The following is an 11,372-nucleotide window of genomic DNA, read 5'->3' as shown; positions in this document are numbered from 1 at the left end:
TCACAAAGCTGCGTTTAGTGACGTTGCTAGGCGACGGAAACAAGGAGGTAGGCAGGAGCCCACCCTTCCTTGCTGTAACTGTCCTTGAGGTGTGCACAGCGCACCTGAGAGAGTGCACTTGAGTTCGGCAGGTAGGAGACGAAATCCCCAATCGGCAGATGCAGAACTGTCAACTTTCCTGGTTGGAAACCTGAGATGTGCACCCGGGTGCTGGGTGAGCTGAGCCGCGTTGCTGGGCGACAGAGGGGTCGGTTGGCCGGACACCGAACCGTCGACCCCCGTGGTGGGGTAGAGAGAAGTGGCTGGCTTTATTACAAACCTTTGCAAGGAGGTGGGCGGGGCCGCAGGGCAGGGCGGGACTGGCTGGCCGCTTGGCGTCCCTATGCGAAGGATCTTTTGGTCCAGGAGGAGGGATCCTAGGCCCGGTCGCTCCTCCACCAGCCCATGGGCAGCCTGCCTGGGTTTTGGGTGTGTTGGTGGTCAAAGCCAGGCTGTGCCCAAATACCTCACTGGATACTGCGCAGTGGGACAGCTCCACCGGGCTGCTAGTGTTGGCGCTGTAGCTACAGTGGAGCGTTTCCTCACGTTCCGGGTAAACGGTATCAACGACCCGGATAAGAGGAACAGGTAATAGAACCTGGGAGTAGGTAGGAGCAGGAAGTGAAGTGGCTGTTGGAGGGACCGGGACTTGGGGGGGTTGGGGGAGTGGTTGAGTCGAGTGAAAGGGGTATATTGATTATGACAGAGGGAGAGTTTTGCTGTGCAATGGAGGAATTCGCTCTAAATGATCAACTCCCAATGTTTTATTGTGAGAGGAAGACAGGACGTAGTAGAGTATATAGATACACGGTCCAATATGTAGAATAAAAGGGCAAAAGAAAAAAAAAATCCTGACTCTGACTTGACCTCAAGCCCAAGTCAAGGGCCAAGAAACAGTATTCCACCGGTCCTTGAGCTTGCCACAGGAACCCACCAATCCCCACAGAACCCATTCCTGGACCTATATGGTAGATGAGAATTGACTTCCACCGGGCAGTGGTGGTGCACGCCTTTAATCCCAGCACTTGGGAGGCAGAGGCAGGCAGATTTCTGAGTTCGAGGCCAGCCTGGTCTACCGAGTGAGTTCCAGGACAGCCAAGGCTAGAGAAACCCTGTCTTGAAAAATCAAAAAAAAAAAAAAAAAAAAAAAAAACAAAAAAAAAAAAAAGAGAGAGAGAGAGAGAGAGAGAGAGAGAGAGAGAGAGAGAGAGAGAGAGAGAGAAATGTACTTGTTAGCTGTTAGGCGCTGAAAACACTTGAAATGCTTTGTACGGATTTAAATTGAATTGAATTTGAATTGAATCACAACAGTAGTTGTGGAGACGGCTAAAGTGTTTAATCCCCATCATATGCATGAGGAAATTGAGTTATGGCGCTCATAGGAAGCCCAAGAAGTAACAGGTAGCTAGTAGGTAACAGATTAGAGTAGGATTCAAATCCAAACTGAGTTAAATCTACTGGGCTTTCTCGTTTTACTTAGACAGGCTACCCTAAGCAAGGGGGTAGCCGTGATAAAGCACCAGCCCTGAATGGGGCAGGACTTATGTCCCCAGAATTGGAAGAAAGGAAGGAAAGAAATGATCTTCCATCAGAAGAAAATGAACTATGCTGTATCTAATTTTTTAAATTATTTGGATAAATGTGCTTCGACAGAGGTCTCCCTTATTTCCTAAAAAATCCCTCTTATTTTCACAGAACTGCGCTGCATTATGCTTGTGCACACGGCCATCTGGGAGTGGCAGCTCTTCTAATAGAGAGGGACTGCAACATTAATGCCTGCGATGACGACAACTGCACGCCTCTCATTAAGGTAGAGAGACAATGGCCAACGATTTCAGTATGAGACGGATGAGACGGAAATGCTTGAGCTTTTGCAGTGGACCATGGTTAACACAGAAACTCATAACTCATCAGAACGCAGAGAACAATTGTCTGTGGTGGGCTCAGCCACAAATGGAACATCTGCACCACACCCCTTCCCAGAAGGCTCAGAGAGCATCATGAGACAGAAGGCTGAAATGTCTCAAATCAATAGGGACGGGTCCCTAATAGGAAAATGTTGAGTGGAAGGACCAGGGATGATAAACAAAGGAAGTAAAAAGCATAGCTGGGCCCACAAGTGGTCTTGCATAAGCTGATGACTTATGCCAAGCAACTTTATTGAGAAGTACAGCCTTACATATGCTATTCTCAAGGGGGCAGGGGGAACGGAAACAGCCAAGGTCAGCAAGGTCAGCAAGAGCTATGTTGATGATGGCAAAGAGAACATGGGATACCTCAGACACAGATGCCTAAGGACTGAAAACCTCAAGAGTCTTTTGAGGCACTGGCTCCAGTCCCAGACTCCTGGACAAGGACACAGAACAAAAGTTCCCTTACTTCCCTTTGTCTTTTCATCAGAGTCTCTGAGGAAGTCTTAGGTAGGTCTGGCTCCTTACACTGAAAGGTTGTGAAAGCCAGAGGTCAGGGAGGACCAGAGTGAGGCAGTGTCTTCTGGCCATGACAGGACTCACGCACTCATGAGCTCACAGCAGCTTGGATCCCCTGCCTAAGGCCTGAACAAGATGAAGCCATTCTAGCACAGAGTGGGGAAGGAGATTCATAAGCCCCATCTTTAACTTAACTAAGGGCAGTTGGTGGCTTCTGGGGGAAGGGGAGTCAGCCTTTTTCTTTTTTTTAAGGGAATGGCTACTAGTAGACTGACTACACCCCAGTAGATGATCATATGCCAGCAGTATATGGGCAGCAGAGATGGCAAGCAACGGGTTATTTAAACAAACAAACAAGACATGAAGTTGGGGTGTACAGGGAGATAGGGATGGATCTGGGAGGAGTTAGGTAGAGGAGTAGGGGGTGAAAATGATTAATATACATTGTATGAGATTCTCAGAGAATTAATAAACATTTTAAAGTTACTTAGATTAGCTAGGTATGTTTACACACACCTGCAATCCTATTACTTGGGAGGCTGAGGCCGGAAGGCTTTGAATTCAGGTAAGGCTGAGCCACATGCCCTGTCTCAAAAAACAAGAGTTTTTTTTTTTTTTTTGAATGTATCCCATTTAATGAGAAGTAATTGATGAAAGCTGTGGAATGTTTATTTTTAGTTAAATCAATGACTCATTTATTTATGTAAAACCCATAGGCCTCACAGCACCAGCGTGAGGATTGTGTGGCTGTCTTGCTACAGCACGGTGCCGACCCCAATGCTGTGGATGCTCTCGGAAACACCGCCCTCCACTACGCAGTGCACGGTGAAAACACATTCATAGCATCCCAGCTCCTTGAGCACAGTGCAAATATCGAAGCTACAACAAAGGTAAAAAAAAAACCCACTCACTTCTTTGTATTTCCTTCTGTTTAATTTCCCCAAGCTTATATGAGCAGATGAAAATGCTCTTTGATTGGGGAGATAGAACTCAGTTTGGTTAAAAAAAATTACTGAGGCTAGAGATGTGTAGCAGGATACTTACTCTGCTACATTGTATTTGCAGTGGAGCTCGGTGAGGTGGAGCTGGGAGAGAAAGAGAGGAAGGGGAGGGGAAAAAAGAGGAAGGGGAGGGGAAAAAAGAGGAAGGGGAGGGGAAGAAGGAGGCTATCAGCCATGGAGAACCACAGATGAGTAAAAAGTTGTCCTGGGGTTGAAAGCTGTCCTGGGTAGCAACTTCTATCAAAAGGTTAAATATTGGGTAACAACTCCAATTGTGTGGGCATCTTGTTGATTGAGCATTTTATTTTATTTTTATTTTATTATTATTTATTTTTTTTTTTTTTTGGTTTTTTCGAGACAGGGTTTCTCTGTATAGCCTTGGCTGTCCTGGAACTCACTCGGTAGACCAGGCTGGCCTCGAACTCAGAAATCCGCCTGTCTCTGCCTCCCAAGTGCGAGCATTTTAAAATATATAAATTCTTTAGCTAATCATTAAGCTTTAAGAGTCTCATTTCTACTAGATACTGTGAGGATGGCAGATATTGTCTGGGGTTCAGCCGAGCTTTGTGGATACATCGTGGCAGATTGGAAGAGCCATCCCCTATGCTGGTGTCTCGTGGGTGCCAGGGCCTGCACATCTAGCTAGCCAGAGCCCTGGTCAGAGCCGAGGAGCAGCGGGAACATGGTGGCTGCCCTGGAACAAGCTGGACAGGGTGCCGTTTTCTAAATATCACCCCTTCAGAGGTGTTCTAGCTTATTAATGAAAACAGAGAGTCACTCTTACTACATTTCTAGTAACCAAGCTGCTCCTTCTATGAACCCCATAAAAGAAAACCCTAAAAGGTATGTAGAGTGAAAAATTATAAAGGCCATTTTATGAAATATGTGTAGATTTCTTTGCCCTTAGACCTGAGCAGAAAAGTGCAGATTCCAGAACGAGGAACTGAAAATAAGATTTCAGGCCTTCATGCCCCAGGACACTTGCTGGATGAATTACATTCCTCAAGCCTCAAGCAGTAGGCCCACCTACAGGTGGAAGAGGCCCAAGGCAGGAAGACACATTCCTGACCATAAAAAATATAAGCCATCTAGGTGGGACTGTGACTGGAGGAAGTGAGAAATGTTTTGTAATTACGGTATAGGGGACAGTGACTTGGTAAGACCACATTTTTGAGAAGAATGAGTGTGCAGAGTGATTTTCACATGACTCTAGATCATTTGGACTAGATTCCTCTGAAATGTTCCACTGTTCTTGGTTACCCCTCCCTCCCTTGGTCTTCCCAGTGCTATGTTCAAAATTTGTAAAACAACCAATCATGTGTAACCATGAGAAAATGCAACCAATCATGCATAACTGCGTGAAAATGCCTTCCTTTCCCCACCCCATGCTATAAAAGACCCCTTAGCCCTCCATTCAAGGCCAAACCTTGCTCTTGGAGCTAGAGAGCTTGTGGTTTGACCGCCGGCTAACTTCCCTAATAAAGCCTCTGCTGATTGCATCCAGGTATGGTTTCTTGTGATCTTTGGGTGGTCATGATTTCCTGAGACTTGAGGAAGGGTCTCCCGAGTATGGGAGTCTTCAGGTAATGGTGGCCCCTGGTATCTTCTTATGTGGCCTGCTGCTCTCTTGCAGCTAACTCAGGGGTCAGTATTAGAATTTTATTGATCAACTGGTATTTATTTCTGGCTTATAATTTTCCTAGAATGAAAAATGATGTTAGTTACTAAAATGAAGATTTTTATATTGTTATGAATTATTGTTATATGTGAGAATAAAATTTTATACTGAGGTTTTAACTGCTAAGACATAAATCTTGTCTCTAATAGCAATAAGCAATAAAACTTAGTTAAACTGTCTTTTAATTGAGAGCAATTTCCTGGGAGGAAATTTGGAGATCACCTGACAATGGTATCTGGTTCCTGTCACCTAAAATTGAAGATACTCAAATGCAAACATACTGGAAAACTTTGAACACTGTATTCTTGAAGCCCTTCCTCAAATGTCAGTGTTCCCCACTGAAGTTCTGTCAAGCATGGGTTCAAGTCAAGGGGATTTTTTTAATGCTGGACTTATAATTATAGTTCTGTAATAAGGGAGTGTTTTAGTCCCTGTGGTGCTCCTGGAAAACTACATATTTTTTTTGAAATACAGACTGAAGAAACTCTGCTCCAGAGAAGACAAATTAGCTCATTCATCTAATGGAAGTAAAACCTTTGCTATCATGATTTAGGGCGAAGGAGATGATAAAAGATAAGATTGTACCCCTGTCCTCAAGAAGTTCTTAATTTTCTTGGGAAAACCACACAACCACACTGAAGTGAAGATTCTTGGCCCCATTGATAGGAGGGGTGGTAATGGTGGTGGTGGTGGCAGCTGGGTGGGAAGGTTAGTTTGGAAGAAGGAGCAGCCTGTGGGGAGTGGAGTGCAGCTGGGAGCAGAGGAAGTCACTTGTGCTATTTTAAAATGATTTTTCATTCAGTTGAGAAATATATCGTTTCACACACTGTAAATTATTTTTGTTTGTTTCTCAGGAGGGCTTCACACCACTCTCACTGGCTCTACGGCAAAACAAAGACCGGATTGTGGAACTTTTAATAGAGAAGGGTGCAAATATATACACAGTGTTTCACCAGGACAGGTATGGTTTGCTCTTTGAAATTTTTAGTACTCTTCTTAAATTCCTTACCTATAACCACACTACACAAGTGACTTCAGTCTTAGTGTTATTTAAGGGTTTTTTTTTTTTTTTTTTTCATGAAACTCTGGCAGAGTCACACGGGGAAAATGGGATTCGAACCGGGGGAGAGAGAGAGAGAGAGAGAGAGCAAAGGGCACGGGCTCACCCTCTGCAGGCGGCTACCTTAGCTGCTGCGCCACCACTGGCTTGCTGTTATTTAAATTTTTTAATGGGTCTATTTATTTTGTATTATGTGTACGAGTGGTTTCCCTGACTGTATATGTGGGCACCATTAGTGTACTTGGGGCCCACAGAGATCAGAGAAGGTCACTGGATCCTCTGGAACTGTAGAAATGGGTGGTTGTGAACGACTGTAGGAGCGCTGGGAACTGAACCAGGGTCCTCTACAAGAGCAACACATGCTCTGAACTGCTAAACCATCTCTATCTCTCAGTGGTATTCTTTTCTTTCTTCTTCTTTTTTTCTTTTTCCTTCCTTTCTTTGAGATGGGATCTTTCTACATAGTCTTGGTTGTCCTGAAACTCACTATATAGACAAGGCTGGCCTTGAACTCACAGAGATCCTTCTGCCTCTACCTCCCAAGTGCATGTGCTACCACATCTAGAAATACTGTTTATTTATTTTTAAAGGTTTATTTATTCATTTTATGTATGTGAGTACACTGTAGCTGTCTTCTGACACACCAGCAGAGGGCATCAGATCTCATTAAAGATGGTTTCCAGCCACCACGTGGTTGCTGGGAATTGAACTCAGGACCTCTGGAAGAGTAGTCAGTGCCTTTAACTTCTGAGATATCTCTCCAGCCCAATACTGTTTAAAGTATAGATTCTAGTTTAATTTTGATTGACAATATAATTCATAATCTTTTCTAAGTATTTTCACTCTCTTGCTTGTATACATTCTTTTAAAATGTTACAGTTAACATAGAGTTTGAAAACCAGATTGTCTCTTGGGTCACTAAATATTTTTTTAATTCATATTTATTAATTTATTTTTATTTTATGTGCCCATATATGTACCTCAGTGCATTTCTGCACTACATTCATACTGGCCACTAAAACTCCGGAAGAGGACTTTGGATCCTTTTTGTAATCACAGGCAGTTGTGAGCTGCCATATGGGTGATGGGAATCAAACTTGTATCCTCTGCAAGAACAGCCAGTGCTCTTAGCTATGGGATCATCTCTCTAACCTCTTAAATTGCTATTTGAATAGTCAAATACATCAGGTTGTCATGATCATTAAATGATGTTACCAGGTACTATTCTTTTTTATTTTTCTCTCTCCTCTCTGAATTGTTTTGCTACTGTGTTAGTTAGCTGTGCATCTGTGCACTCAAGCTCCCGAAACAGCGGAGAGGAGGAGTTCAAGTTTATTTTGGCATATGGTTTTGAAGGTTTCAGTCCAAGGCAGTCTGGACTGTTAGCCTTGGTAATGGAACTGTGCAGTAGAAGTGAGTGTTCTGCTCACAGAAGCAAGAAAACAGAAGACGACTTAGGACAGCTAAAGGAAAACAGAACCCTTCAGCAGTGGCCTTTGAATATGGTTCTGTAGAACATGTTCACAGCCTTCTCAACAACATTGGGGAAATCCAGTGTGGAGTCTAGGAAAACAAGCCTGACAGCAACCCCTGAAATCTGCAGCTCTTAGCTGCCATCTGGAAGAAACAGCTGAAGGACTGTGCTGTTCTCCTGTGAGTTTTGGCACAGACTACGAATCATAAGGACTCAGCATTACACAGAAGTGCTTGTGAGGCACAGAAACAGCCAGGTAGTGGTTTCAGCACTCACTCATGAATGGTCTATTAAGAAATAGCTTGAGGGCACCAAGAATGTGATGGCTCTTGAGAGTGCTGGTAGAGTGATGTTTAGAAGCAAGAGAGTGCTGGTAGAGTGATGTTTAGAAGCAAGAATCCAGTTCATGTATGATCTATGGAACCAGCCTATTTGTAGAGAGTATCACACTCAATGAAATGCCTTCAAAGGGTCATGACAGAGATAGAGCTGTGGTACCCGAGGGACATGGGCAGATGAGTGAGACAGGAGCACTAACTCCAGGAGCACACAAATACAAAGGCAACAGTTGCTATAGTTACCAGGGCAGAACATTGGGAAGAACCAGACTCCTCTGTGTGTATGTATGTGTGTGTGTTGTGGTTTGTGTGTATGGTGTATGTGTGTTGTGTGTGTATAGTATGTGTGTGTATAGTATGTGTGTGTTGTGTGTGTGTTTGTTGTGTGTTGTGTGTGTTATGTGTTGTGTGTGTGTGGTGTGTGTATGTAGTGTGGTATGTGTGTGTGTTGTGGTATGTGTGGTGTGTAATGTGTGCATGTGGTTTTGTTGTTATTTTATATTTTATGAGAAGAAAAGTGAAGACCATGAGAGTTAACAGTTGAAGAATACATTAAAAGTTGTTGATACATTTCTAATGTAGGGTACATTATGAATTCAAAAAAAAGAATTTAGAGTACTTGGTAAATATTTTTATATAAATATTAAAATAAGTATCACTTTTTTTTTGTATGCCACAGTGGAACAATACCCAAGAAACAGCAAAATCCAATACGCAAAAAACTCACACAGAACAGCGCAGGTAAGATTTTTGATACCAAGTTACTCAAGGTGGTCCTAGTCTACATAAAAAAAATGAATAAAAATTTTAGTTCTAAAAAAAGTGAAGGTGTAAATTTTAGTTAAATTGTTTATTAATTTGTTTTCTAACATTCTGGAAATTCAGAATTAAAGAAATTATTTCTAAAAAATTTGAAACATGACATTAATATTGTCTGAAAATATTGGCTTATCTAGTTTTGGCTTCTAATATCTTTGTATAAATAGGAAAAATGTTTTTTAACCTAGTACATTATACTCACACCATAAATTAGACTTGTTATAAAAATAAATTTTCATGATAAATGTAATGTATTTTGTCCCTATGAAATTCAGTGTCACTAATGTCACTATGTAGCCTGCTTCATGCCTTTAATTGGGCCCAGCACTTGGGAGGCAGAGGCAAGTGGATTTCTTTGAGTTCAAGACCAGCTTGATCTACCTAATAAGTTCTAGGACAGCCAGAACTACACAGTAAGACCCTGTCTTAAAAGAAAATACAACAACAACAGCAACAACAAAACCCAAATGTCATTATGTAATGAGATACAGTATTCAAGCATTTTCATTAATTTCTCCCAATGCAATTTAAGCTGTTTGCTTTTTGCTCTCTAAACTTCCCAGTTTGGAACAGCATCTGCATATTGTCCGACTCTCATCTTAATCACTTCTCATTCTTGGTGACTGTGTTCTGCCATAATATATAATAGGCTCACTGAACAGTTTTATAAAATACAATAGCCCCCTCTTGTGGCATGCTGGGGATTGAACACGGGGATTTATGAACTTTCTACATGAATCCTCATTAGATCCACTTCCCATGTTTTTCTTGATGGCATTCTTAATCAGCATAGGAGATGATGCATGGTTTACATGCTGTAAAGCAAGATGTGCACAGCAATTTGCCAGCTGAAGAGGAGGGCTGAGGAAGTAACATCATTCTGTATTTCAAAGCATCAGATGCATCTCCATTGAATCTGGATAAGATTCTAACAGTCAGTGGAGGAACACTGCAGAGTTTGTTCTTTCAGCGACTGTCATCGAAGCATCTTTCCTACTTGTCTTGCTGTTGGGAAGCACACCTTTCAGGGAGAAGAGTGTAGATGAATCTGACCGATGTGCTTCACCGGAGATGAGGTGAAAAGAGCCAGTTCTACTGAATGCCAGTGGCTTTCTTCTGTACTATCTCAGTGTAGTATTATTGGATCTTTCTCTGTGGTGATGAGGATGCACTGAGGTCCCCCATGTGCTGAGCACGTACTTCACCACTGAGCTGCAATCTCAGAACCCCTCACTCCATTTTTGTTGTTTAGTGAAACAAATGACCTAGCGCAGCCATGTGAAATGCCAAGAACATCACATTGGGTTTCTAGTACCTGATTTAAAAGTGTCTTTTTTATGTGCATACCTGAGTTTTTTGCCTGTATGTACATCTGTGCACCACATGCAAGCCTGGTGCCCACAGAGGCCAAAGGACGTGAGTTACAGATGGTTGTGAGTCCACATATGTGTGCAGGGAGTTGAATCTGGGTCCTCTGGAGGAGTAGCCAGTGTTCTTAACTGCTGAACCATCTCTCTAGTCTGTTTTCCCAGTACTTTAAATGGAGTAAAAAAAATTGCATTTTTTCCTATTTATAGTGAGAAAGCTGTTGGCATATAGCGAAGACACAAGTGAGGTTGTATGGAAACATACAAAGCTACCTTTGTGTCATACAGTACCTGAGCATCTTAGACTGCACATGGGCAAGGGCCCAGAGCTACAACTGAGGGGCTTCTTAGCATCTTCCCCAGATGCGGATGAAGAGAGTAAGCACACTGTCCTCTCTTGAGCTTTGCGGCAATGGAAATTCTCTGTAAAACTCGTTGTCCTTGCTTTCTGTCTTAGGATTGATTTCTATTGCTGTGAAGAGACACCATGACTATGGCAACTTTTATTTTAAACATATGTGATTTATTTATTTATTTATTTATTTATGAATCTGGCACTTCCCCCCCACACAACATTTTCATCCCCACAGTTTCTCCTCCCTCCTCAATTCCCAATTCCTCCTCCTACCCTTCCCTTCCAGAATCACTCCTCTTCTCTTTCCCTTAAAAAAAAAAAAAAAAAAGCAGGGATTCCCAAGGATTTCTACTGAACATGGCATAAAAGTTACAATAAGACCAGACACAAACCTTCATATCAAAGATGGATGAGGAACTGGTCCCAAGTGCAGACAGAAGCGTCAGAGACAGACCCCACTCCCAAGGAGGCCCACAAGAACACCAAGCTACAAACCCATAGCCTATATATAGAGGACCTAGCTCAGACCCACACAGGGTCCATATTTGTTGCTTGAGTCTCTGAGTTTCTATGAGCCCTGGTTAGTTGATTCTGTGGACAACCATGGTAACTTTTATAAGGAAACATTTAATCGTATTTGGGTTACAGTTCATGGTAGGAAGCATGGCAGCATTCAGGCAGACATGGTGCTAGACAGGTATCTGAGAATTGGCAGACAGACAGCAGACACTGGGCCTGGCTTGAGCATGTGAGACCTCAAAGCCCACCCCCAGAGGCACACTTCCTCCAATAAAACCACACTTACTCCAACA

General features: G+C 42.8%; 1 protein-coding gene across 1 annotated transcript in view; it reads left to right on the top strand.

The window, feature by feature from the left end:
* Positions 1-212: 212 nt before the first annotated feature.
* LOC143441773 (uncharacterized) overlaps positions 213-11,372 on the top strand; it is a 69,226-nt gene continuing 58,066 nt past the window's right edge. The window contains exons 1-5 of the mRNA XM_076931526.1: positions 213-627; positions 1,735-1,849; positions 3,185-3,358; positions 6,002-6,108; positions 8,699-8,760. Of these exons, the coding sequence (XP_076787641.1) occupies positions 383-627; positions 1,735-1,849; positions 3,185-3,358; positions 6,002-6,108; positions 8,699-8,760 (703 nt within the window). The 5' untranslated portion in view covers positions 213-382. The remainder of the gene's footprint in view (positions 628-1,734; positions 1,850-3,184; positions 3,359-6,001; positions 6,109-8,698; positions 8,761-11,372) is intronic.

Source organism: Arvicanthis niloticus, chromosome 3, assembly GCF_011762505.2.
Source record: "Arvicanthis niloticus isolate mArvNil1 chromosome 3, mArvNil1.pat.X, whole genome shotgun sequence".
Lineage (NCBI taxonomy): Eukaryota > Metazoa > Chordata > Mammalia > Rodentia > Muridae > Arvicanthis > Arvicanthis niloticus.
The sequence above is the reverse complement of the archived record's forward strand: the minus strand, read 5'-3'. Positions and strand labels throughout refer to the sequence as shown.